The sequence below is a fragment of the Ctenopharyngodon idella genome, chromosome 5 (assembly GCF_019924925.1).
Source record: "Ctenopharyngodon idella isolate HZGC_01 chromosome 5, HZGC01, whole genome shotgun sequence".
In the NCBI taxonomy this organism is placed as follows: Eukaryota; Metazoa; Chordata; class Actinopteri; order Cypriniformes; family Xenocyprididae; genus Ctenopharyngodon; species Ctenopharyngodon idella.
In genome coordinates, this window is record NC_067224.1 from 37004057 (window position 1) to 37032022 (window position 27966).

Consider the following 27966-nt stretch of genomic DNA (forward strand, 5'->3'; position numbering starts at 1 on the left):
CACTGTATGATGTTGTAACAACTTCCTGTTTTATGGCGTTAATCACATACTTTAGCACTTAGCCAAGGGTTGCATGATGGTACTTCATGGCACATTTAAATGTGTTTCTGGGAGTGAATTACAGTGTAAAGCATGCCATTTCCTGTTTCCAGCAGGTGGCACTATGACTAACTTAATATTGGCATGTAGATGTCTTTAGGCCAGGACTCTTATCAAACATGTGAAGTTTGGGGCAGATCGGACATTGTATGCCTGAGTTACAACAGCTTCCTCTTTCATGGCGAAACATCAGACTTTGTCAGGCCGCAACGGACACTCCCTTCAGTGAAAACTCAAGATCTTCGCGATTTAACATCGCTAAGGCCTTAAGATTAGACTGACAACATATGTTGTTTATCTGGTTTAATCTCTATTAGGAGTTAATCACAGTGTAAAACATGTCATTCCCTGTTGCCCACAGGTGGCGCTATGACTGTAACTGAATATTGGCATTTAGATGTCTTCAGGACAGGACTCTTATCAAACATGTGAAGGATCTGGAGAGATTCTGTATGAAGGAATGGTCTCTGATCTCTTGTCAGGTGTTCTCCAAACTCAACAGACATTATAGAAGACGACTCAGAGCTGTTATCTTGGCAAAAGGAGGTTGCAATAATTGGGTGCCAATAATTGTGGCCAAAGTGAACTAGAGAAAAACATTTATTTCAGAATGAGCTTTTTCCCCTTTTTCAATTGTTTTACTTAAAAGAAAGTTTAGAATTTTGTGAATTTTTTAATGAAAGATCAAAAGGATAAACAATGCAGATTTATTTTCAGAGCCACCTTTGCTTATATTTACCAAGGGTGCCAATATTAGTGGAGGACACTGTATCTTTAATACTTCTTTAGTTACAGGCATCCAAACTTGGGGCAAAAAAAAACACAAAAAGTGCTTTTTCCCATTTTTTAACTGTCACTGTTGGCATATAATTAATAAAAGTAAAGAGATTTAACTAATAGACTTTAAAATAAAATACTATTTTACTGTATTTTTGATCAAATAAATTCCCAGACCCTTTAAATGGTAGTTTAGAAATAAATAAAATCACTTTGCAAGATGACAGATGTGTAAAAGTAGTGCAGCAAATATATAAGTTCATCTGAAAATAAACAATTCTGTCTTGAATGATATCACTACAATCATTTTTTTCTTTTTCACAACCAGAACCCCATTGTTTATTATGCAATAAAGATTTTCAAAAGTATTCAATATAGAGAGATGGTAAATGAAATCAGTCTTGACCAGAATTGCAGTGAATCACGTCCTAAGTAAACGTCCTGCAAGTTAGTAAGAAAATAAAAAACCGGATAGAAGCAGTTTCTCATTCAATGACACAGAGTGTTCTCATCTGCTGGCAGCTTTTTACTTGGAAAAGTGCTGAAATAATCTGCATGCACTTGTTTTTTTTTTTTTTTTTTTTTTTTTTTTTTTGTTTTTTTAAAAAACACTCTTAAAATCCAGCTGGAAAAGGTCAACAGATCATGCTTTTACCATGATAAAATACTTCCCTGCTTATTTTTTCTGTACGTATTTTTAATAGTCAAAAGACCATATAAATTTTGAGATTGGTTTGAATCAAGACAAGGTCCTATATCTTAATGTTTATCTTCCAGTCCTAAAGTCAAAAAAAGGTATCAAGTGACTATTACATACAGTGCACAGCATAAATGAGTACACCCCCTCTGAAAAAATACAAAAGATGTATTTTCTTTATGATCACTAATACAATTCATGGAAAGATAGCAAAACTAAAATGTATTAAACATATACATAATAAAAACTGAGAAATGTGTGTCATTAATATATTAATAAAATTATTATTTAATATATTAATACATTAATAAAATAAGTAAATTAGCCAATTTAGTTTAAATTAAGGATTGCAGAAATGAGTACACCCTAGATTTAATTCAACAAATACTGCTCTGACCCTTCTTGGCACGGAGTGTACAAGTTCATGACAAATTGTCACATCTGTTCTGTTTAACTCCTGGATGATGAGCTCCTTAAGTGCCCTGATCTTTAATGGGGTGTGTTGCTCAACTCGTCTCTACAGAATCCCCCACAGGCGCTCAAGAGTGTTAAGATTGAGTGCAATACATGTCCACAGGATATGCATTCACCTTGGGAGAATGCATATTCTCATTGTTATGTTTTTGGTGATGTTCCCCTTTATGTGAACTGTATCTGGATCATCGTTTCGTTGTGATCCAATAAAGAAATCAAGAGTTAGAGCATTTGGAACAAAGGTAGCCTCTTTTGTTTATCCATTGGCTCCCCCTGATGGGCATTTTTAAAACTGTTCTTTTGCGTGGAGTAACTCGCGCCAAACACATCTGATTATTTTGATCTTGGACTAATTTCATTTGGGAGAATCTATTGTAAGTAATGATGTGCCATTTTCTACAATCTATGCATGTTTCATTTAAGTTATATGCTGAAATGTCAAGTGATAGCTACATTTTAGCTTCAGTTAGCATCTGTGCGCCTATGGGATTTTGTGTGTCGATATTGCGTGATCAATATCTAGTGATCGGCTTATTGGATTATGCTGATGTTGGGCTCATTTCAATCTTGAAAATAATGTTGTCCAATTTTCCACAATCGGAGCATGTTTCACGAAGTTACAAGCAAAAACGTGAGATAAATACAGCATCTGTTTATTTTTTACATATGGGTCTTGCGGTGCTTTACCTCCAAAAACTCGCTCAAGTTTAGTCAAAGCCCAAAACAATTATACTTGTTGTATTCTACTCCGTGAGACCTTTCAAATGACATATAACACATGATTATCTGAGCTGTATGATGCTTTTGACACATTGGAGTACATAATTTTTTTTTTTTTCAAAATTATGATTTTTTTTAATTATTATTATTATTATTATTATTATTATTATTATTATTATTATTTTTCAGCAAATAACTCAGCAGTATTTAGGAGTTAATCAAATTGGCTACATTCATTGTAAAGTTCAGACTCTAAGCTTTCAAATGACACCTATTTTGTGATTATATAGCTAGGTGGCGCCCTCGGGCGGTACACTCAGTTTTAGAGTGATAACTCAGCACTTGTTAAAGGGATAGTTCACCCAAAAATGAAAATTCTGTCATCATTTACTCACCCTCTGGTTGTTCCAAACCTGTATACATTTCTTTATTCTGTTGAACACAAAGGACGATATTTTGAAGAATGTGGGAAACTGAACAGTTCTGGGGCACCATTGACTTCCATAGTATTTTTTTTTTCCTACTATGGAAGTCAATGGTGCCCCAAAGTGGCCTGGTTACAAAATATCTTCCTTTGTGTCCAGCAGAGCAAAGAAATTTATGCAGGTTTACTGAGTTTCTAATGGATATATGTAGGGTTCTGATACCTATTTTGTGTTATTCCTGTCAGTGTTTGCTTAGTAATTTGATAATGAATTTTTTCGCGGGGGGTGGTGTCCCGCCTGCGGGACACTTCGGGCTTAAGGGGTTAAATTACACAGTGGTGTGGGAATTCATGACAGCACTGATAAAGCACAACTCCCTCACACCTTCAGCACTCATACATCCCTATATAAGAGCTTTACTACCACTGAACTTTACTGTGGGAACCAGGCACTTCTCACTGTACTCCTCCTCTAGCAACACCATAACATTTTGGATGCTGTTAGATTCAAAATGATTGATTTGGTCTCATGAGACCAGAGTACTGATTCCCAGAATTTATATTTTGTAAATATGGGCTTTGGAAATGGCTAACTGACTTTATTGTGCTTTGGCTACAGTAGGTAGTTGGAGTTGGAACATTAAATTTCTAAAGAACCCTAACATGTCTTCTAAGTAATTGAGTAATTGCTGACTTTCAGAAGTTTCAGAGGTGGTGTACTCATTTATGCTGTGCACTGTAAATGCATCAGCACATTTTCCACATCTGCAATGCATTACCTGTCCCAATAGTTAAATCTCCTTTCGTTTCATAGATAAGATACTCATATGGGTATGGAATGATGTGGGTTAATTATGACTGGATGTGCATTTTAGGCGAACAAATTCTTTAAAAACCATTATTGAACACACTGGCATACAAAATTGTTCTGTGAATGATTTTAAAAAACAATATAGACGAGAACTCAAGAACTATGTCCCTATCATTCATCCAGCACAATGTGACCGTAGGCGCGACAAGTGTTTTCTGGATTCCTCTCTGGAGAAGTGTTAATTTTTTCCATTGGCAAATTCTGTCTTGTAAATAGCGAATTCGCCATAGAGCAAGTGCAACTGGCTTTTAAAGGAAATGGGAGATGACAGTCTGACTGGTTTACTGCACACACATGACTCAATAAGAGACTAGGTACAACCCTTTTGGACCATGCGGCTGGCGCGCCAACCATTTTTTCTGTCGTTAAGCTAGCAAAAGTGGATTCGGACATGCCCTAAGTGCACATGTGCCACTTCAGACCTTGTGCTTAGATCATTAAAATAGGGCCCATTATTAACAGCAGCAAAACACACTGTCGTTCAAAGTTTGGGGACAGTAAGATTTATTGTTTGTTTGTTTTGAAAGAAAGCCATTCAGCAAGGATGCATTTAATTGATCAAAAGTAACAGTAAAGACATTTTTAATGTTACTAATGATTTTTTCAACAATGATAATAATATGAAATATTTCTTTAGCAGCACATCAGCATATTAAAATGATTCCTTAAGGATCATGTGTCACTGAAGACTGGGGTAATGATGCTGAAAATTCAGCTTTGCCATCAGAGGAAACATTGTAAAATATAGTAAAACAGAAAACAGCTAATATTGTAATAATATTTTATAATATTACTGTTTTTACTGTATTTCTGATCAATTATATGCAGCCTTGGTAAGCATAAGAGACTTCTTTCAAAAACATAAAAAATCCACACTTTTGAACGGTAGTGTACATATGTTGTTGTAATGTGTGTGACTGTATTTAGGGGTTATATATATAAAACAATAAGCAGTATGAATGTAAGAAATAATACATTCAGATGTGAAGAAATACCAGACAGACGCATAAGGAGGGAGGTAAGCAGAAGTGCTGGATATCGCAGATAAAGACATGCTCCTCTCAGATATCGCCACCTACCGGCACATTCTCAGTACTGCAGCTCACAGTTAGATAGTTCACCCAAAAATTAAAATTACTTATTCACTCTCATTGTCCTGTGTGAAATAATTTCTTCTATTAAACACAAAAGAAGACATCTTGAAGAATGTCAAGCCCCAAAAAGACTGCCCCAAATTAAAGCACCATTGCAGCAGCCTACATTAAGCCTTCTGATGTCATACAAACTTTGTGTGAGAAAAAAAGACAAATTTAATTTGATATTCACTGAAAATGCACCATAGCTTCTACGTATAATTTGTGCTAGCATTTTTTTTATCATATGGACTATTTTTATGGTGCCTTTTGTGACTTGATAGAGCCTACTTTTACATTTATAGAAAAGAGCTTTTCTGCAAAGTATCTTTACATCCCACAAAAGAAATAAAGTCATGGAAAAACATGAGGGTGAGTAAATGATGACAGAATTTTCATTTTTGGGTGAACTATCCCTTTAAATGTGTTCAAATGTTAAAGGGTTAGTTCACCCAAAAATGAAAATTCTGTCATTAATTACTCACCCTCATGTCGTTCCACACCCGTAAGACCTTCATTCATCTTTGGAACACAAATTAAGATATTTTTCATAAAATCCGATGGCTCAGTGAGGCCTGCATTGCCAGCAAGACAATTAACACTTTCAATGCCCAGAAAGCTACTAAAGACATATTTAAAACAGTTCATGTGACTACAGTGGTTCAACCTTAATGTTATGAAGCGACGAGAATACTTTTTGTGTGTCAAAAAAACAAAATAACAACTTTTCAACAATATCTAGTGATGGGCGATTTCAAAACACTGCTTCTTGAAGCAGAATTTTTGCCCCTTAAATAGCACTTGTAGGTTATTTCTGCAAAAACAATCACTGTTAATCAGACTGACCCTTCCCAGTCAGTGGTTAGAGAACCCCGACATGCCGGCAGTTACCTGGGAAACGAGAGAAGAGAGAGCATCTCTTAAGAGACAGGTGACGAGGACGAGACACACTCACTGAGAGCGAGAGAGAAAGACAGAGATGGATGGAAAGTGTAAGACAGGGTTGAGGGGAGAACAGGTAGAGAGGGTAAACACAAGGTTGAAGACACATACCGTTCAAAAGATTGGGGTCAGTAAGATGTTTTTTAAGAAATCAATATTTTTATTATAGCAAGGATGCATTAAATAGATCAAAAATGACACTAAAGACATATATAATGGAACAAAAGATTGCTGTTTAACTTTCTATCCATCAAAGAATTCTGAAAAAGTTTTCTGAACTTTCACTCTTACAAAAAAAAGGGTCAACTGAGTTCTAAATAGATATTCTCAATTTTAAAGAACACTTTATGCCAAAAATGTTCTATATAAGTAAAAATGCCTTAAATGATTGCATAATACTTTTATGTTTAACTGTTATAATAATTTCATGTTATAATATATTTTTTAATCTTAAAGTTATTTCCACATTTAAATTGAATTTTAAATCCTATATTTAAAATTTCTCAGGCTTTTGAAAAGTATATCTCACAATTTTACCATTTTACTGTATTTTTTATCAAAATAATGCAGCCTTGGTGAGCATTTAAAAAAATATTTGAAAAATTGTAAAAATCCCAAACCTTTGAACGATAGCATACATGAGCACAGATAGACAAACACCAGAATGAACTCTTTTACAAATAAAGGGTTAATGGACCCAAAAATGGATATTTATTTACTCACCCTGATGACAATCCAAAATTTACTTTCTTTCTCCAGGGAAATGCAAAAGGAGATGTTAGGCAGAACCTTCATGCTGCTCTTTGTGTGAGGAAAAGACTGAGGTTTAAGTCATTAAACCATAAAAAAAAATCCTCCTCTCCATCACAGCTCTCAAATCTCATTTGCATATATTTAATTATGCACATGAAGATGCATGACATGAGGTTTGAAGGGTTAGTTCACCCAAAAATAAAATTTCGGTCATTAAGTACTCACCCTCATGTCGTCCCAAACCCGTAAGACCTTTGTTTGTCTTCGGAACACAAATGAAGATATTTTTGATGAAATCCGAAGGTATCTGATCCACACATAGGCAGCAACGACATCGCACAGTTTGAGATCCAGAAAGGCACTAAAGACATTTTTAAAACTGACAACGTGACTGCAGTGGTTCAACCTTAATATTATGAAGTGACGAGAATACTTTTTGTGAGCAAAAACAAAACAAAAATAACGACTTTATTCAACAAATTCATTATTTTTGTTTTGTTTTCACTTTATAATATTAAGGTTGAACCACTGCAGTCACGTCGCCGGTTTTAACGATGTCTTTAGTACCTCTCTGGACGTCTAAAGGTGCAATGTCGTTGCTGCCTATGTATGGATCAGATACCCTCAGATTTCATCAAAAATATCTTAATTTGTGTTCCGAAGACAAACGAAGGTCTTACGGGTTTGGGACGACGTGAGGGTGAGTACTTAATGACAGAAATTTCATTTTTGGGTAAACTAACCCTTTAACATCTATAATGCCAATCGAAACTGGTGAAATATATGTAGAAAACTGGAATATATGAAAGTGTGAATGAAATATGAGAGCTACGGCAGAGCAGATTTCCAGTGACTTCAATTTTGGTCTGTTTCTCACACAAAGCTATCATATGGCTTCAAAATTCTTATATTGTGGAAGTTTTATGATGCTTTTTCTGTCCTTTCTGAAGCTTCTCATTTACTTCTATTCTATGACAAAGAGCAGCATCCACATTCTGACTACAATCTCCTTTTGTACGCCACTGAAAAGTCATACAGGTTTGGAACGACATGAGGGTGAGTAAATGATGACAATTTTCATTTATGGGTGAACTAACCCTTCAAATGAACTAAGAGGAAGCTCTCATCCTCTAGCAGATGGCCACTAGAGGGTGATGATCTACAACTTTTTCAGAGTTCAACAAGTATAGATGGGTGGCCTGGAAAAGTCCCAGTATCCCACGTGAGATAATTATAATTATGAGTGATTAGTGGTAAAGCCGACTGTTGCTTTAAAGTATTTTCCCATCTGTTGTTGAACCCTTTAATAATGTGGTATTTACCATAATGCACACACAGACTCACAAACAAGACCACCTACTGTTCATTCACACACCAATCCGAACGGATAGTATGTAGGATATGATCTTTAAATAGACTATCCTGACATCAAGTCACTTAATATATGAAGCCACAGCTTTGAAGGGGTCAGCAACATAATATGTAGTAGTATATATGTTTGTGCATGTTGGTAAATCAAATATTAGAGGTTTAGACTTTCCAATTGACTCCTATTTTGAAGTTTTCGATGAAAAGAAAGATGATAAAAAGTCTTGGTTTGCATGTATTTGTGATGTATGTTTTTCTTTGTATGTGTTTGTCTCACCTAATGTTGGAGCGCTGAGAGCCATGACTCCATAGAAAGAGAAAGGTCCGGTCTCGAACTTCATGTTTTCATTCCCAGCCTCCACCTCCACACGGCCCTGTGCACAAAGGAAGAAAGATGATTCTGGGTGGGTTTAAAAAAAAAAAAAAAATTGTAGGTTGAAACCTACATTTCATGCATTTTTTAATTTTTTTTTTTTTAAAGAAGGCTCTTTGACTCGCCAAGTCTGCAGTTATTTGATCAAAAATACAGTAAAAATAGCAATATTGTGAAATATTATTACAATTTAAAATAACATTTTCTTATATAAATATATTTTAAAATGTAATTTATTCCTGTGATGGCAAAGTTGAATTTTCAGCATCATTACTTCAGTCTTCAGTGTCACATGATCCTTCAGAAATCATTCTAATATGCTGATTTGCTGCTCAAGAAACATTTCTTATTATCATCAATGTTGAAAACTGCTATGCTGCTAAATTTTTTTGGGGGAAACCATGATACATTTTTATCAGGATTCTTTGATGAGTAGACAGTTTAAAATAGCAGGATTTATTTGAAATAGAATGTCTTAAATATCTTTACTGTCCCTTTTGAATAATTTAATGCGTCTTTGCTGAATAAAAGCATTCATTTCTTTTAAAACAAAATTTACTGACCCTAAACTTTTGAATGGTAGTGTACATTCTGATGAAAATCCAGATTAGGTAAAAAAAAAAAAAAAAAACAGGGTCAATGAGTATGAGCTGAAGAAAAAGCTTCCATCCACATCCATTCATCATGAATATGTGCTCCACACGGCTTTAACAAAGGCCTTCTGAAGCGAAGCGATGCGTTTCTGTAAAACAAATATCCATATTTAAACAAGTTATGAAGTCAAATATCGAGCTTCCACCAGACCGCCTTCCTTATTCAAGTTACGGAGAAAGTGTAAATTGGCGTCGCGTCATCTGCAAGAGTTTTTACACTTTCTTCGTACGTTGAATACTGAAGGCGGTCTGGTGGAAGCTCGATATTTGACTTCATACCTTGTTTAAATATGGATTTTTTTTTTTTTTTTTTTTTTTTTTTTACACAAACGCATCGCTTCGCTTCAGAAGGCCTTTATTAACCCCGTGTGGAGTACACGTTTATGATGGATGGATGTGGATGGAAGCTTTTTCTTCAGTTCACACTCATTGACCCCGTTCACTGCCATTATAAAGCTTGGATGTGTCAGGATATTTATTAATATTTCTTTGATTATGCTCATCAGAAAGAAGAAAGTCATATACACCTAGGATGGCTTGAGGGTGAGTATTGAATAAAGTTAAAGTTATCAAACACTTTACAGACTTCACTGCATAAATTATAAATGAAATATAGATTAATCCTTATTAAAGCTACAATTTTCTCTGTTACCTTTGTTCTTTGATTAACATAAATGACAGACATCACAGCAATTGGTTTATTAGGCTGCTGTGACTTTAAGACCTGCCGCTGCCAAATATGTCGCGGATCTGACTTCTCTTATGAGGATACTTGACAAAACGGGCATTTTGGCATAATTGTGTGTTATTGTTTGTTCAAGCACGAAAAAGAACTTGATACTGGCGTGCGTCTTTCTGTGTACACGAGTCGTGTGTGTCACAGACACGACATTCACAGACAGTGCGTTTTCATCTTGTGGCACGTGAATGGTTGAATAAAAGCATTTGCGTGAATAAGAGCATGATCATATAATGTAACACTAGCCAAATTATCATGGAAAAAAACGTTAGACGTTCGTTAAATATTTTTAACGCGTTAAACTGAAAAAAATAATAGCATGCGTTAACGCGCTAATTTTGACAGCACTAAAATGAAGAAATATTGCTCAAAGTACAGAGTGCTCTTTTCTATAATGAGGACGGGCTGACAAGCTACAAAATTGACAACAAAAAAAAAAAAGGTACTCTAAAAAAGTAGTACAAATGACTTGTGTACTACATTTTAAGTCTTCTAAAGCTACATAATAGTTTAATGCGAGACAAAGTCAAAATAAGGTCACTACTCACTGAAAATTATGTTTTCGACTAAAACCTCTTGGTCACAGTATGTTGGCTTTATTGACTTTAAACTGTCACAAAACACAGATAATGGGTTTGAGGGTAAATAAACGATGGCAGATTTTTCATTTTCAGGTGAACTAATCCTTTAAATGAATCAGAAACATAGCCTCAAGCTTTTGTCCTTCTGACAGGTGGACATACCACAAGACTAGTTTCCCAGCCACAAGGAAAATGAGAGTATTTTCCCCCCCCCAGAAGCATCAGCACCAAGGTGGACAGACACATAAACGAACAACTAGCTTTAGACCGAGAAGACCCCAAGTGAATTAAAATGATAAGACTGAGTGAATGTGAGCTCTGGTCAAGAGGAATGTGAGAACTGTAGCACAGTAAATCCACTGAGACAACAATGATGCTCACACACACACACAAGCTCTGAGAGAGGGCGCCGAATACCACCAGTGACTGATGTCCACATAATGAGGTGCACAATACAGCATGATACACACACATACACAGTTCCCTTTGTGAGCATCAAGGGAGTGAGACTGTTTGCAGGGAGGGGACTGCAGCGGCTGCATGAATCCTGTTTTTCTGGAAATATCCGATCAATCACGTTTCACACATACTGTATGTGAACTGACCTTACAGAGAAAGACCTCCAGGACAAAAAGTAAACACGCACACAAACATCAGAAATGGAGAGAAGGGATCTTTAAATAGACCGTCCTGACTGTCATTGTGCCACTTGATATACAAATCCATGACTGCGAGGAGGGCAGCCAAAACCTGCAGAGTATATATGTGTGTATGTGTGTGTGCTGGCACAGGGAAAAGTTCACATTTGTCCATTATAAACAAACAACAAATAATCTTGCATATTCAGTTCTTACAAATACCCTTAAACACACATTTAGCTAAATGAGGACCAGCAAAAAATTCAAATGTTTTTACAAAAGCCAGTTTCTGTTTTTCAATAACCAATTTGGGAATTTTAATTAAAAAAAATAGAAATACAAAAAATGGACTTCTATCATTTTTTTTTTTTTTTTTTTTTTTTTAAATCCAGCCAAGTTTTGCATTTTAATAAATGTTAATGATAATGATAATGATAATAATAATAATAATAACCATCGATTTTCCGTCCGGGAAAAAAACTTCCCGGACGTCCCCAAAAGGAAAGTTTTGTCAGATTTAGCTAACCCTGTGGACAATTTTGCCTCGTACACACAGTGAACCTGCAATGCCAGGCAGATGGTCTGTATGAATAATGGAGGTGTTGAGAAGAGATTATATATATATATATATATATATATATATATATATATATAAACATATATAAACAAACAAACATTATGTGTGTGTGTGTGTGTGTGTGCGTGTGTGTACGTGCAGAAGGCCTCGTTAGGTTGCATCACTCAGTAACCTCTTCTTAGCGTCAGTACTGTCAATCATTCACAAACATAACGTGGGTGGCCAAGCACACAGTGTAAAATTACTATGAGTATGTTTAACAGCTCTTTGTTTGAGTAACTAACAATTGAGTGCTCATGTGCAGTGAGGACAAGCAAACATCTTCAAATATTTATGTACAGAAAACAGACAATCACAGTCTCTCTTCCTACACTGCTATAATTCTCTCCATCATGAAGCAGAGTTAAAAATAGGTATGTGCAAAACTATATATATCCAAAATCAATTAGGCAGTGGTTTGTCTGAACAATTAGCCGCTCTTGAAGATGTCCTGTATAATTATGCTGGTTTAGAGTTACTCCACCAGACATATTTCTTATACACACCGATCAGGCATAACATTATGACCACCTTCCTAATATTGTGCTGGTCCTCCTTTTGCTGCCAAAACAGCCCTGACCCACCGAGGCATGGACTCCACTAGACCCCTGAAGGTGTGCTGTGGTATCTGCACCAAGATGTTAGTGGGGTCATGGGGCCTCCATGGATTGGACTTGTTTGTTCAGCACATCCCACAGATGCTCGATTGGATTGAGATCTGGGGAATTTGGAGGCCACGTCAACACCTCAAACTCGTTGGTGTGCTCCTCAAACCATTCCTGAACCATTTTTGCTTTGTGGCAGGGCGCATTATCCTGCTGAAAGAGGCCACAGCCACCAGGGAATACCGTTTCCATGAAAGGGTGGACATGGTCTGCAACAATGGTTAGGTAGGTGGTACGTGTCAAAGTAACCCCATCCACATGGATGGCAGGACCCAAGGTGTCCCAGCAGAACATTGCCCAAAGCATCAGCCGGCTTGCCATGTGTTCCCCAGGTAAGCGATGCACACGCTGATGTAAAAGAAAACGTAATTCATCAGACCAGGCCAGCTTCTTCCATTGCTCCGTAGTCCAGTTCTGATACTCACGTGCCCACTGTTGGCGCTTTCAACGGTGGACAGGGGTCAGCATGGGCACCCTGACTGGTCTGCGGCTATGCAGCCCCATACGCAACAAACTGCGATTCACTGTGTATTCTGACACCTTTCTATCAGAACCAGCATTAACTTCTTGAACAATTTGAGCTACAGTAGCTAGCATGGGATTTTGAGACAAAACATAATCTTGTAAAGCTAAAAGCTAAACTTTAGGATTTATTTTTAATTACATTTTGTTTTTAGATTTTGAGAGAGAAACTAATGGTGTAGATGTTTTTTAAAAACAAAAGCTAAAAGCTAAACTTAAAATTTGTCTTGACTATCTAAAACCTTAAATTTAGACAATTCAAAAATAAACATCAAAAGGTTTATCTTATCTTTACATTAGCAAACATATTAAAAGAATATAAACCTTTATTTTTTATTTTATTGTGCCTTAAATTTAAGTTTTAAAAATCATTTTGAAAAGCAAAACTTTTTATTTTATTTTATTGTGGTTTATCTTGTTTTTATTTTTTAATAAAAACAAAAAAAAATTAAAGCAAAATTTAAAACAACTCCTTCCTGTCTTTATTTTCTTCATCTGTCTATCATTATTATGTTTTACTAGTTATGCCTATTTATTTTTCTTGATGTCAGGTTTCAGAGGTATCTTTTCCTTCAAGTGCAAACTGGAAAATCTACATACACTCTTTTATTCCTCACAAACTCCAAGTCCTTTCATCACATAGGCACAGAAGTGCAATGCAAGAAGTGCTGTGGATCTTTAGCACAAAGCTTGACACCTCAGAGAAAGCCGCATTAATCTTTGATGAAGGTCACTCGGCCCGCTCTCAGCTTGAGGCCCGGCTGGAGGCCGTCTTCAACTGGTGCCAGGAAAGAAAGGTCTCCATGTTGGGAAGTCTACTTGCAAGCACCTTCAATGTATTAAATAATAATTAAAATAATACAGCACATCCTGCTTCCACAAACTCATCATTGAGCCGCTTTAAATAATAAATAACAAAAGCCACACAAACAGATGCCCGACATATTTAACAGCCTCAAACTGCTGCTAGTGTGCACTTCATAATCTATTAATGAATCTCCTTCCTGCTGTGAATAATCTACACCGGTGTACTAACTTCAGACATTTTAACCGGAGAGCTTGAACTTGACAAGTTAATTCCATGACAGTTCAAGAAACAAAGTTCACACTCTCAGAAGTGTAAATGCCACAAAAGTGAAGTGCCCCTATTAGCCTTTTTCAGATATTACCTTTCATGTAGCTGTTTGTGAATGTAAAAGTTCTGCAAAGTTTCAAAGATCTTTAAAAAAAGAAAGAACCGATTCTGAACTGCCTCAAAAGAGTTTTTCCAGTCTTACTTCCTGCTGGAACCTACGTAGGCTTGTAACAAATTTGCATAATGCCAGCCTATGGTCTTCATTGGCTGCCCATGAACGTCTATTTGACCCAACACTGTAGTTGTAGCTGACCTCAAAGAGTTTGGTTTGCGTTGTCAACATGTTGAGAAGATGCTGTTTTCTGTGCTGTGAAAGCAAATCAACTTTGCATGCACTTCCAAAGGACGAGGACTCGAGCTTGAATTGATACGGTAAAACCGACACCATCGTTACTGTTCGTATCACTGTGTATACAAGTGTTGAGGAAGCCTCCAGAGCTGTATTCAGGTAATGGCAGTTTAGTTTCTGACATGGGCTGTAAGCGGTGACCAATCACAACAGACTGGACCATCTGATCAATTAGAGAAGAGTAAGCTCTTGGAAAGGAGGGGTTTAGTGAGACTGAATCCTTTATCAATCCATTTCAGACACTGTGAGAAAAGAGGTGATGTGTAATGTATATTATGAGGGGGAAAAAAAGTGTTTTTTATTCTGGATGCATGTAGGAGACCTCAAACTAAATTAGGAATCTTGAAAATAGCATGATGATATATTTTTGTGATATTCTGTGGTTTTCCCCATTTCTTTTGAGGATTATTATAGTTTTTAACATTCATTATAGAAGAAACAATGTGTGGGGTCTGAAATTCACTGAATCACTGAAAGGCTGAGGTGTGCATGTGATGTTTAACCATCATGAGCTGAATGCTCTAATGATTGTTTAGAGGCCAATACTAACAACAACAAATCCAAGAAAGACTGAGAGAATGAATGAAGGAATACGTGATGAATGATGGTACCACTGTGGGAAAAAGTACAACACTACACTTAGGAAAAAACCTGAGATGAGCTTCATCCAAGTGATAATTTAATACAGTGTAAAATCACCAAGCTAATGGATGGGAAAGCGTGTGCAGACATACATTTCGTAGTTAAACCTGCTTTATTGGTAATAACCTCCATCAAAAGCTTTTTATTGCTACTTCACTGCGGTTGTGCAACAGTTACAAAGTATTTTGGGCCAGTTCTTTATACAAAACAGTCGCAGCATATTTTTGGGATGCCTTTCTTCAGATGTTTTCTTGAGCTCATGCCAGACCAAGTCAAGAGCACAGAGGTATTTTCTCAAAACATACAGTAACTGTTTTCTACTGTAGTTTCTGTGTTTTGAATTCTTCCTGATGCAACGTTTTTCTTGAATCTTCAACTTTCATCTTTTATCTTGAGGGAAAATAAAACTGGAGCCTTGTTTACTTCTGCTATTAAGATGCGTTTTGGTTGATCGGATCACAAGCGGACTTATGACCTGTAACGCTGCCTGAATCATAATCATGCACTGTTCGCTGTTGGCCAGAGGAGAACTGGCCCCCCGAAAGAGCCTGGTTTCTCCCTAGGTTTTTTGTTTCTCTCCATTTTTAATCACCTGTTTGTCATCTGATGTCACCTGATGGAGTTTGGGTTCCTTGCTGCTGTCGCCTTTGGCTTGCATAGTTGTGGACACTTGATATTCAACAATGTTTTGACCTGCCTGCATTGACACCATTGTATGCGAACAGAACTGAGCTGGACGATGACATCATTGTTTTCTCCAGTGCTGATATATAGATAAATGAACTAATTATTGATTTTTACAACCGAATGAATCAATACTGATTTTACTTAAGCTGGACAATGACTCCATTTTCTTTAAGAGCTGCTGTGCAGCCAAAATTATTTACCAGTTATCACTGTAAAGCTGCTTTGACACAATCTGCATTGTAAAAAGTGCTATATAAATAAAGGTGACTTGACTTGACAAGTGGACGACACTAAATACAGGTGTAAACAGGGTCTAAAATGTTTTGAGCTTGTCCACTTTCGACCACTTCCAGAGGTAGTCGAAAACGCATTCGACTGGATTGCTTTCGTAGTGTAGACGCTTGTGTGGTCGAATGTGTTCGAACAGCCACAAAAGATCGCCTGCTCTCCACCTACTAACCTAATGCCGTAAACGTTATGAGAAGCACGCTAGCCAGACGGGATTCAAACTTTGTTGGCTGAAGACCCAAGTTTGGTTTGAAGACGAAAAATGTACCAAGCACAATGTTCTCTCACCATTCCTGATTTCTAACGTGCACTCAGTGTTTGCCGTGGTCTTGCGACTATCAGTGCAGAAACGAAAGCTGCTGCTCTCAGTATGTTTTTCCGCCTTCTCCGGGCACGATCATAAATTACGCAAGCTTATTTTTTCTTAAATATCTGAAAAAGCCCATACATTTACCTGCCCATAGACCCTCCCCTCAAAGAAGTGGTTGAAAGTGAACAAACGAGACAGATTAAAACACCAAGTGTAAACATGTATGTCTCCCTCATCTACTTGTGATCCGATCGACCAAAAAGCATCTTAATACCAGGTGTAAACAGAGTCTTAGACACGACTGCCCAGCAAAACAGCTTGACTGTTACAGAAGTTAGTTATCAATGATTCTGATAACTTTTTTCTCATCTACACTATTATTTAAAAGTTTGGGGTCAGTAAGGTTTCTTTTAAAGAAATTGATACTTTTATTTCAGCAAGAAAGCATTACATTTCTATTCCAATTAAATACTGTTCTTTTGAATTTTTAATTCAAAAGAACAAAGAATCCTGACTTTTGTTTGACAAACATAAAAAACAGCACAACTGTTTTCAACATTGATAATAATAGGAAATATTACTTCAGCAAATTAGCATATTAGAATGATTTATGAGGGATCATGTGACACTGAAGCCTGGAGTAATAATGCTGAAAATATAGCTTTGCATCACATTAATAAATTACACTTTAAAATATATTAAAATAGAAAACAGTTTTTATTGTAATATTTCATAATATTTACTGTATTTCTGATCAAATAAATGTAGCTTTGGTGAGCATAAGAGACTTTTTTCCAATTGAATAACATTTTAAAAAATTTTACCGGCCCCAAACTAAAACCTTCTTCAGAGGTCCTCTGAAATCATTTCTGATCAGGCCATAGCACACAACATAGATGTTCAGCTGGGCTGAAGACCTTTACAAACATCACCATATGGCCCTGATAAACTAGAGACAGGAAGTCTCACAAGTGCTGTTTTATAAGCCAGCAGTTCTGTTGAGTCAATTCTTCTACTTTAGCATGTGGCAACAGAAGGCACTGCCAACCACACGCTCATGCTGCGATCCAAAGCCTGCTGTCTTAACCTTCTTAAAACACCTTGTCTGTCTAATTGGCTTTAAAAGCCCTGCAAGCCGTGACCCTGGTAAAGATCAGCTCATTAGGCATCAGTTTGTGACGTTACCTGTAGTATGAGGATGAAGTAGTCCACGGGTTTCCCACGCAGGTAAAGGTAGTGATGTGGCGATTTCTTTTCGGTCTCGTTGAACTTGATCTCCTGGATCACATCAGGGTGTTTAAGGATACGCAGAAGAATTTTCTCTGAGATCAGAGCTGGACTGAACAAATTAACCTCTGCGGAGACACAGGCAGCAGAGACAGAAACAGACAGACAAGAGATATAAAAATTAAAGACTATTTCTCTTAATTTAAGATACAGACGGTCTTACTTTTTGAGAAACCTGTAACATTTTAAAATAAGATTAAACATGTTAGTTTGTGGCAACAATTTACAGTAAGGTTTCATTTGTTAACTACATTAGGAAACATGAAATAACAATGAAAAATACTTAATCTTAGGGTACGTTTACACAACAACGATGTACTAAAAACAGAAAAGTTTTTTCTTTGTGTTTTCCGCGTACAGATTCACCGCTCACATGGATCCGCGAAAACTTTACACTTTGTAAAGAAACACTAAGCACCTATAGACTGAACACAATACGCATGCACATGACATCGACGTTTTCACAAATTCGTGTTTTTGTAGTTTACACGGAGCTGATAATGGTACCGTTTTCAAAAACTTGCACTTTGAAATCCGTTTTCAACTATTTGCTTTTTAAGGTCCCCAAATTGTCGTTGTCATGTAAATGAATGGCAAAAACTAATAAAAATGTTTCTGTTTTTAAGTTGAAAACGGTGTCATGTAAATGGACCCTTAATGTTAATTTTAACATTTACCATTATTAAAATCAAAAGTTCTGTTAACATTATTTTATTGGACCTGAGCTAACATGAACAAACAATGAACAGTTGTATTATTATTAACTAACCTTAACAAAAATGAATGAATACTGTAATAAACGTAATGCTGATTGTTAGTTAAGGCATTAACTAACATTAACTAATGGCAGTGTTGCCAAGTCCGTGGTTTTCCTGCGGAACTGGGCTACTTTTAAACTGTTGCTGCAGGTTGTTTTTAATATCCACGGGTTGAAGCGACCCCAAATAACATGATATTTAGGACCTGGGATGCGAATTTTACCAGGGAACCCCGCCAAAAACACGGATTTTACACCCTGAAATGTGATTGGGCTAGTTTTGGGCTAGTTTTGAGAAGCATTGGGCGGGTTTTGTCGTGAAAACCTGGCAACCCTGACTAACGGGACCTTATTATGAAGTGTTACATTGTTGGTTCAATTTGTTACATTAGTTAACGTAAATCCATGCCAGCATTCAAGGCTATTTTCATTGCCAAAGAAACTGGGTAAAACATTAAAAAAACATTAAAAAAACATAAGAGGTTTAAGGTCCAATTTTAATCTAGGTTAACATTAATTCTACAGTGTTTGCATAATTATTATGCAAGTCAATATTCTGATCATATTTTTTTTCCAAGCACATTTTAACAATTCCAAACCACAATAATCTTAATAACCACTATTAATTTTGTATGTAATCATTTAAAAGTGATGTATAATTGTTAACAAGGTCTGGAAGTGAAAAAAAAACGCCTTGTATTCAGTATTCAGATGTGCAGAATTATTAAGCAGATTTTCTTTTACAGGTAAAATGTAATTATTAAATGGCCATGAGAAGGATGCAATACTATAGTAATAGGAAAATGAAGGCATGACCATTGGACAAGTAATGCTGTGCCATTGGACACGTACTGTTACAGGCAGTCTGGTGAGTGTTGTGACTGATTGTTTACCTGTTGCAAGGAAGCGGTGAGCGGCCAGCAGCAGCTGAGGAGAGATCTTGACTTTAGACTCACTCTCATGTTTGAAGGCAGAGAAGTCTCGCTTGTTCTTATTGTGTGCCACTTTCTTTCTGTTGCGGTTATCAGCTGCAAAAAATGCACAAAAGAAATTCAGATGAGCAGAACACTAAGGATTTTATAACCGAAGTCAGATGACTTAATTCCTCCTCCAAAAAAAAATTAAAAAAATAAAATTCACATTGGCACCATGAAACTCTAACATCATGAACATGATGATATGTGCTTTTTTTTTTTTTTTTTTTTAGAAAATGCTGAGTGCATGTCTCTGTCATTTCGCAAGCATACATGAAATGGTTTATGATGCAGCACATCAAGAGGAAGTAAAAAATCTGTGTTGCAAAATTTTGAGATGTGTAAATCTGGGCCTGCCAAATTTTATGTAACGGGTGGAATAAAATTTACGTGTCGGGTGTGGTGCAGGTCGGACGCACGGGCGGACTGTGGGTCCAATAGCCAAGACTGTTCCAACTCAATTCGGTGCATTTGACAGCTGCTTTTAAATGGTTCCGTGCTTATTTGTGTTCACGCTCTGTCTGAAGACCGTTAAAGGCTTACAGCACGATTTGCAGCGCTGAGCATTGTAGCCAATCACGCTGCATCTGATTGAAAGCTATAATTATATTATAAGGGAGCACGCTTTGCTCACTTTATGTGTTTAATATAGGCTATTCACAATTCAAATAAAAGTTTTAGAATATTTTTGCACTGCTACAAAGAGGACCAGCGGCCAGGCAAACACCGCTTAGTTTCAGAAGAGACAAACGTGTTTAAATGCCAAGTGAATCTGGTAAAATATTTACTAGCTTTAAGCTTACAGTTAAATAGGCCTACTAAAACATTCTTTGTTCTATTATTTTACTTGTGTTGTTTAATGCAATGTTTAATTAAATGCAGCGACATATAGAATGCCTAATGTGGGTTTATTGCTTGTGTTAGGCTATATGAGGAAATGATTTTTGTCTACCTCATGTCATGAAGGAGATTTAATGCGGGTGCGGTTTTTTATGTCGGGTCGGGTACGGGCTAAAATTAGTGTTTCTGACGGATATCGGGTCGGGTGCGCTGTTAATAACTGCGGGTGCGGGTTTATCAAACAGGACCCGTGCAGGACTCTAGTGCAAATGCTGTGTGAATTTATTTCAAGAAAAGAGCTGTAATGCTGTCTGCATAACACTAAAAACATATTCACTAGACACGGTCCACTCACTGTAGAGGTCAGACTCGTCCAGGATTTCTGATTTGATGATCTCCTCAATGACATCTTCCAGGGTGACCAATCCCAGCACCTCATAGAACGGATCTCCTTCGCCTTCATTATTAACTTTCTGAACGATCGCCAAGTGTGATTTACCTGTAGAAGATAACAATGAATCAGATCAGTTCAGAAAACTTCCAATCAATCAAATCAATCAATCAATCAAATCAATATAAAAACAACCATCTTACTTAAAATTGTAATACAAACTCAGAAAAGAGTATTTGTGTTACTCTTTCATTGAACAGCTGTTAATAAATAATGCAAATAATAACATATTCAGTCAAATAACACTCAAAGAGCTTTAGTATTAAAGCTGAAAATATATTAATAAATAAGAATCAAGCAATAATGGTTTGATAGCCCTTTGTATAAAGAGAATATTTTATTATATTACATTAATTTAATTGATTTTTAATTATATGAATTCTTTTCTGCATATACTAATGCATTTTTAACATTTAAAGTTATATTAATTATTGTGAACAGACATGAATTAACAAATAGCACAATAGTAACAATAGTATGTTTATGAGTTAAACATTAACCTGGATTAATGAATACTGTAAAAAATGTTAGTTTCTTCATTGTTTCTTCAATGCTTAGAAGCAAACCAAGTTGATTTACTCAAAGTGTCTAAAATCTATGGCTTTGATCCATTTAATGACACTAGTGTTGCAAAAAAATACACATTTCGGTTATCAGAAGATAAAGACAAACAATAAAAATACAGATTTTACATTTGATTATCGAACTCACTTAATAAAGCTTAATTCTTTAAGTTTGCATTTATATTAAATTCAGAATCAGAGACTGAGGTAAGCTACTCATATTAAGTTCACAGAGAATGTGTTATCTATGACAGAGAGAAACTGAGCAACTAACAGTATGAGAGAAATACACACAGTCCCCTATTCTTCTGAAATGTTCTATGGTAGAGTGATGGTACTGAGCGATTAGCGTTTACAATCATATAGCAATGTATTTACTTGGAATCCACACAGTAAACGCCCAAGAAACCATGACATGTTTACATACTAGTGTACGCTTTTGCTCAATTTAGTGATGGTAAATAGAAAACACAGTACTGTAGCGCTTACTGTATCTTGTTTCTTTATAACTGGTTTCATGGACAAACAGAAAGAGCTAAGGGTTCATACAGTTTGTAAGACGTCTATTGTGGCCATTCAGCACACAAAGAGCCAGGAAATCCTAAAGCGTTTGCTCATCAAAACAAAAATCCAGAAGTTATGTGTAGACATAACACCCTGCCTGATGCACTGACATAAGGAGCCAAAACAGTGAATTGCAAAACATAATTTAGCATATTATGTTACAAAATGTTTCAACTGTCTTGTCCAAAACCACAAAAACACTTCCTATCTTCTACCACAGAAGTTTTGACTGCAAATGGGTAGACCGTCAAACAATCACAGAAGCACTGCAATGTGGCATGACACGAAAAATCATGAGATTTACGTGGTATATAAAGTACAATACCATTCAAAAGTTCGGGATCACTAAATTTAGCAAAAATGCTTTAAATTGATCAAAAATGACAGGAAAGACATTTATAATGTGTCAAAAAAAAATTCCATTATTCTTTTGAATGTTGTTTTGATCAAATTATCCTGAAAAAAGACACTTTCCACACTTCATTAAGCAGCACAGCCATTTTCAACTAATAAATGTTTCTTGAGCATCCAATCATAATATTATAATGATTTCTTAGGGAGAAGTAATGGCTGCTGAAAATTCAGCTTCCTTAAAACAGATAATACATTTTCTTCATCAAAGAATCCTGAAAAAAAAAAAAAACGTATCACCAATTCCACAATAATATTAAGCAGCACAAATGAAATATATCCAAATAAAAAAGATTTTATTCTAATAATATTTCACAATATTACAGTTTTACTGTATTTTTGATCAAATAAGTGCAACCTTGGTGAGCATAAGAGACTTCTTCCAAAAATTGTGTATATATTGTGTACAATGTTATTTTAAATTGAACTAATATTTCACAAAATGACAACTGTTTTGAACAGGAACAACATAAGAATCTTATTTCAAAAACACAAAAAAACTATTCTGATCCCAAACGTCTGAACGCTAGTGTACTTACAATAATATTATTATTATTATTATTATTATTATTATTATTATTATTATTATTATTATGGTAAAAATCCAAACAACAATGGTAGTACTATAGTACATCCAAAAACATGGCAGTAGAACGGTACTTGTTTTAGTGTTTACAACATATTTCAAAGTCAAAGACGATGGTATTACTATGTTGCATATATATATATATATATATATATATATATATATATATATATATATATATATATATATATATATATATATATATATATATATATATATATATATATATAATCATTAGAGAGTTGGATTTGTAACCCGAAGGTCGCGGGTGTGAGTCTCAGTAACGGCAGGAAATGAAGGTGGGGGAATGAATGAACTGTGCTCTCTTCCACTCTCATTACCCACAACTGAGGTGCCCTTGAGCAAGGCACCTAACTCCCAATTGCTCCCTGGGCGCTGCAGCAAAAATGGCTACCCACTGCTCTGGGTGTGTGTTCACGGTGTGTGTGTGTTCAGTACTGACACTGCTGTGTGTGTACTTGGATGGGTGAAATGCAGAGCAGAAATTCCAAGTATGGGACAGCACATTTGGCTACACGTCACATCACTTTTACTTGTCACTTTCACATCTAAACAAAGCATGGTAATACCATGGTACTTTATAGTTGGCGGACTGGGAACGAAGAGTTAAATGGATAGTTCACCCAAAAATGAAAGATCTGTCATCATTTACACACCCTCAAGTTGTTCCCAACCTGTATGAATTTCTTCTGCTGAACACAAAAGAAGATATTTTGAAGAATATGTTGACGGTAGCCACTGACTTCCATAGTAGGAAAAAAATACTATGGAAGTCAATGGGGACCATCAACTGTTTGGTTACCGACATTCTTCAAAATATCTTCTTTTGTGTTCAGCAGAAGAAATCAATTCAAATAGGTTTGGAACAACTTGAGGGTCAGTAAATGATGACAGAATTTTCATTTTCTGGTGAACTATCCCTTGAAAGCTCGACTGCTTATCTTCCATCACTGTTTGTAATGTGACAGGATGTAGCTAATAAAGCCTGAGCAGCACATGCAGACTAAACAGCCTATACTTGAGTGACGCAGAAGATTCTGGAACCCTGAGTCTAGAGCAAGTGTCTTTTGCTTGAGATGAGCGTACAGTCAGTTCAGTGTGTTTTTGGAAACAGATCTCCGGCAGCAGACGTCTCAGTGGGTCTGCATTATGCTGCAGAGGAACAAATGAGAGCCAAAAATCATGATGACACAAGAGAAACTATTCACGTCCTGTACCGAGGGACATTCTGAAAAGCTTATCGTTTGTTTTGTTTTGTTTATTAAGATCCCCATTAGCCACTGAAACAACAGTAGCTATTCTTCCTGGGGTCTCCTCAATATTCATTACATGTTTTACTTATATTTTTTACACCATTCACACAACTGCACACATCATAACAGTATACAAGACATACAAGAGTTCATAGCAGCTCAATGTCAAAGAAAAACTCAAAAACAGCTCATTTTCTGGTATCATTATACACTACAATACATATTCTATAATTACAAACAAAACTAAATCATTAGGTTCAACATCAATCTTCCTAAAAATCAAAATACACAATTATCAGTAATCACTGTGTGAACAAGAAAAGTTTTAACTTCTTTTGAAAGCATTTTTTATTATTTTCCAGCAACAAAAATCCTGGTAATGAGTTCCATGCCACCATAGCACGATAAAACACTGGCCGCTGTATTTGGTGAGTTCTGCATAAAGGCAGCACACATCGCATCTCACCTGTTTGTCTAGTGCAATAATTATGTGTATCTGAAAAAAAGGACAACCCACTATAAATTATTTCTGGAGTTTTTGATACGATAATGTTTCTCATAAATGTTACTAAGAAATACTTTAGTCTAAATTTTACAGTTAACCAAGCCAAACTATCATGCATAGCAGTCACACTGGTTCTATATGGACAGCCCAAAACAATTCGGGCTGCTTTATTTTGAGCAACCTGAAGTCTGTGTAAATTATTTTCACTTGTATTTGACCAAACAACTGAGGCATAATCCAAATGAGAAAGCACTAACGACTGAACCAGTTGTTTTGTTGTCCAAAAAGGAATGAACTTCCTACAGTGTCTAATAATGGCCATACTTCTACCCATTTTTTGTAAAATTTGGTTTATTTGACTGTTCCAAGACAGCTTACTATCAACAATTACACCTAATAATTTAATTTCTTCTACTTGTTTAATCAAAATATCTCCAGATAACAAATGTAATGTGGGTGTCATTTTTAGAAAATATTTTGACCCAACTGCCATACATTTTGTCTTTTTTATATTGATGACTAATCTATTAGCACTAATCCATTGTGTAACTAAGGTCAATTCTTTATTTAAGATGTTATTAAGTTGATCTACTGTTCTTGCAGATGCATATAGTGTAATGTCATCTGCATATATTGCCATGGTGGCATGTTCCATCACCAGGGGAAAATCATTAATAAAGATAGAAAATAAAAGGGGCCCTAAGCAACTACCTTGGGGCACTCCACAACTCATCTCTTCAACCTCAGAATAACTGCCATTAAAATACACAGTGTACTCTCGGTTACTGAGATAACTCTCTATCCATTTAATAGCTGCTGGTTCAAATCCATAACAACATAATTTAAGTAATATACTATGATCTAAAACATCAAACGCCGCAATTAAATCCAACAAAACTGTACCAACCAAATTTTTGTTATCAATTTCCTGCAACCAATGATCAGTAATCTGAGTCAATGCTGTAGTCGTGGAGTGACCCATTTTATATGCATGCTGATAAATTGTATTTAACCCATTTACTGCAAAATACTCCTGTATTTGATCATATACTACTTTTTCCATAATTTTACTTATTGCAGGTAACAAACTAATTGGTCGGCCATTTTGACCTTGAAAATGGTTCTTTATTATTTTTTATTAAAAGGTATCATTTTTGCTGTCTTCCACTGTGATGGGAATACACATTTCAATAAACTTAAATTGATTATATGAGTAACAGGCAAAACAATTAAATCTGCCACCAACTTTAACAACTTAACCTCAAGGTTATCAAAACCTGAGGGTTTATCTTTACTTGCCCGTAGTAATTTTATAACGTTCTCTTCTGTTACTGTCTTAAATCTGAAATTACATATTTTAGACTTCATTATAATATTTCTTATTAGTCTATATGAAATATTCCTATCTTGTCCAAACTCCATGGCCTGTCTCAATTTTTTTATTTTGTTTTTAAAAAATTGGCCCAAGTAATTAGCAATATCATTTGGTTTAGTTAAACAAATCCCATCAGCCTCCAAACATGTTGTAAGCAATTTAGACTTCCTTCCCATTAGTTCATTTAATGTACTCCATACTTTTGCATTATCCCTCTTAGCATCTTTAATCTTTCTTTGATAATATAAACGTTTTTTAGATTTATTTAATTTTGTGACATAATTTCTTAATTTACGATATGTATTCCACTGTACAACATCATCAGATTTGATTTCTTCTATCTTAGCTTGATTCCTTTGCTTCATATATTCCTTGAGCTCTTGATCCAGCCATGGAGCCGAGACATTTCTCACAGTTCGTTTTCTGATAGGAGCGTATTTATCCATCACCTGTACTATCAAGTTGTTAAAGACGGCCACAGCCCTATCTGGATCCTGCGCTTGTGTTACCTCGGTCCAATCCATACTCCTTACTTCTGCTATAAAATCATTTTCTTTAAAGTTTTTAAAAGTCCTTTTACAAATAAATTTCTGACCTGATTTTGGTACCTTTGTTATTCTTTTAACCACAGTTAAATGATGGTCACTGCAGCCGACTGGAATAGAGACAGCCGCAGAACACAACTCAATTACATTTGTAAAAATCAAATCAATAAGAGTTGCTGAATATGCCCCATCAGCTTTCAAACTTACTCTTGTATACTCAGTAACCACCTGTGACAAATTACAAGTATTAGCAAATGAAAGTAACTTACTCCTTAAAGTACAACTTTCAGATTTCCAGTCTATATTTAAATCTCCTAAGAAAAATATTTCATTTCCTGTATCACATGCTCTATCCAACATTTCACATATTTGATCTAGGTACATTATTGTAGCATTTGGCGGTCTGTAACAGCATGCAATGAGGACCGGTCTTAAGTGTGGAATTTGTAGTTGTAACCAGATTACTTCCACTCCTATAATAGTTAGGTCCCTTCGAACTATAACTGGAATTTGGCTTTGAACATAACAAGCTACCCCTCCTCCATATAAATTTCTATCTTGCCTGTAAATATTATATCCATCTATGTTCAACACAGTGCTATTTATTGCTGAATCTAAATGTGTTTCTGATATGACTAATACCTGTAGATTATAATCCTGTATAATTTCTGAAATGTCACTTACTTTATTCCGTAAACTACAAATATTCATATGAGCAATTTTCAAACCACCTTTTTCCAACATAATATTGTTTTCAACCATCTGACACCTGGTCCTTTCCTATCATCACTCTTTTTATACTTTTAATATCACCTTGAGCTTTTACTAGAACACACACAACATGTAAACACTCACCAAACAAATTCATCCACACACTCATACACACAAACCTCTTCAACATTGTAATGAAATACATCGGCTACTGCGTCAACTGAGCCACGCCTGCTCATGACGTATTATTCTTCTAAACTAAACATCACGTGGGCTTATATTATACAAGACTAAGTTATTATTCTAAACAAATATATATTATATATATATATATAAAATGTATATGTATATATATATATGTATATGTATATAATTATATATACATTCATGTATACTAAATTAAAGTAGCTTTCTTCCACTTAACCTAACAAAAGCCTAACCTTTACTCAGAGTTTATTTCGTAGGGGTGTGGATCACTAATCCAGTGAATTCAGTTTATCAGTTTTATCATGCCTTTGCAGCTTGTCGTTATAGTTCATCAACTCTGTCCACTGTTATGCAATCCAGGTTCGATCATAGTTTTGACATACACTTCTGCCACACTGCACTCCGTTAACTTTTTTGTCTCACCTTTAAAAGTTATAATTAGCCTGGCTGGATGAATGAT

The 27966-nt window shown here is 35.7% G+C and overlaps 1 protein-coding gene across 3 annotated transcripts in view; it reads right to left on the reverse strand.

Annotated features, from left to right (window-relative positions):
* The window catches only part of LOC127512638 (metal transporter CNNM4), a 49842-nt gene that overhangs the window by 9804 nt on the left and 12072 nt on the right, over positions 1–27966 (reverse strand). For 2 of the 3 annotated variants that reach the window (XM_051893716.1, XM_051893718.1), the window contains exons 2-6: positions 20670–20813; positions 19394–19528; positions 17642–17811; positions 8536–8632; positions 6087–6149 (exon numbers count right to left, since the gene is read on the reverse strand). In XM_051893716.1, coding sequence (XP_051749676.1) covers positions 6087–6149; positions 8536–8632; positions 17642–17811; positions 19394–19528; positions 20670–20813 — 609 coding nt within the window. The remainder of the gene's footprint in view (positions 1–6086; positions 6150–8535; positions 8633–17641; positions 17812–19393; positions 19529–20669; positions 20814–27966) is intronic. The other variant, XM_051893717.1, reaches the window with a different exon arrangement.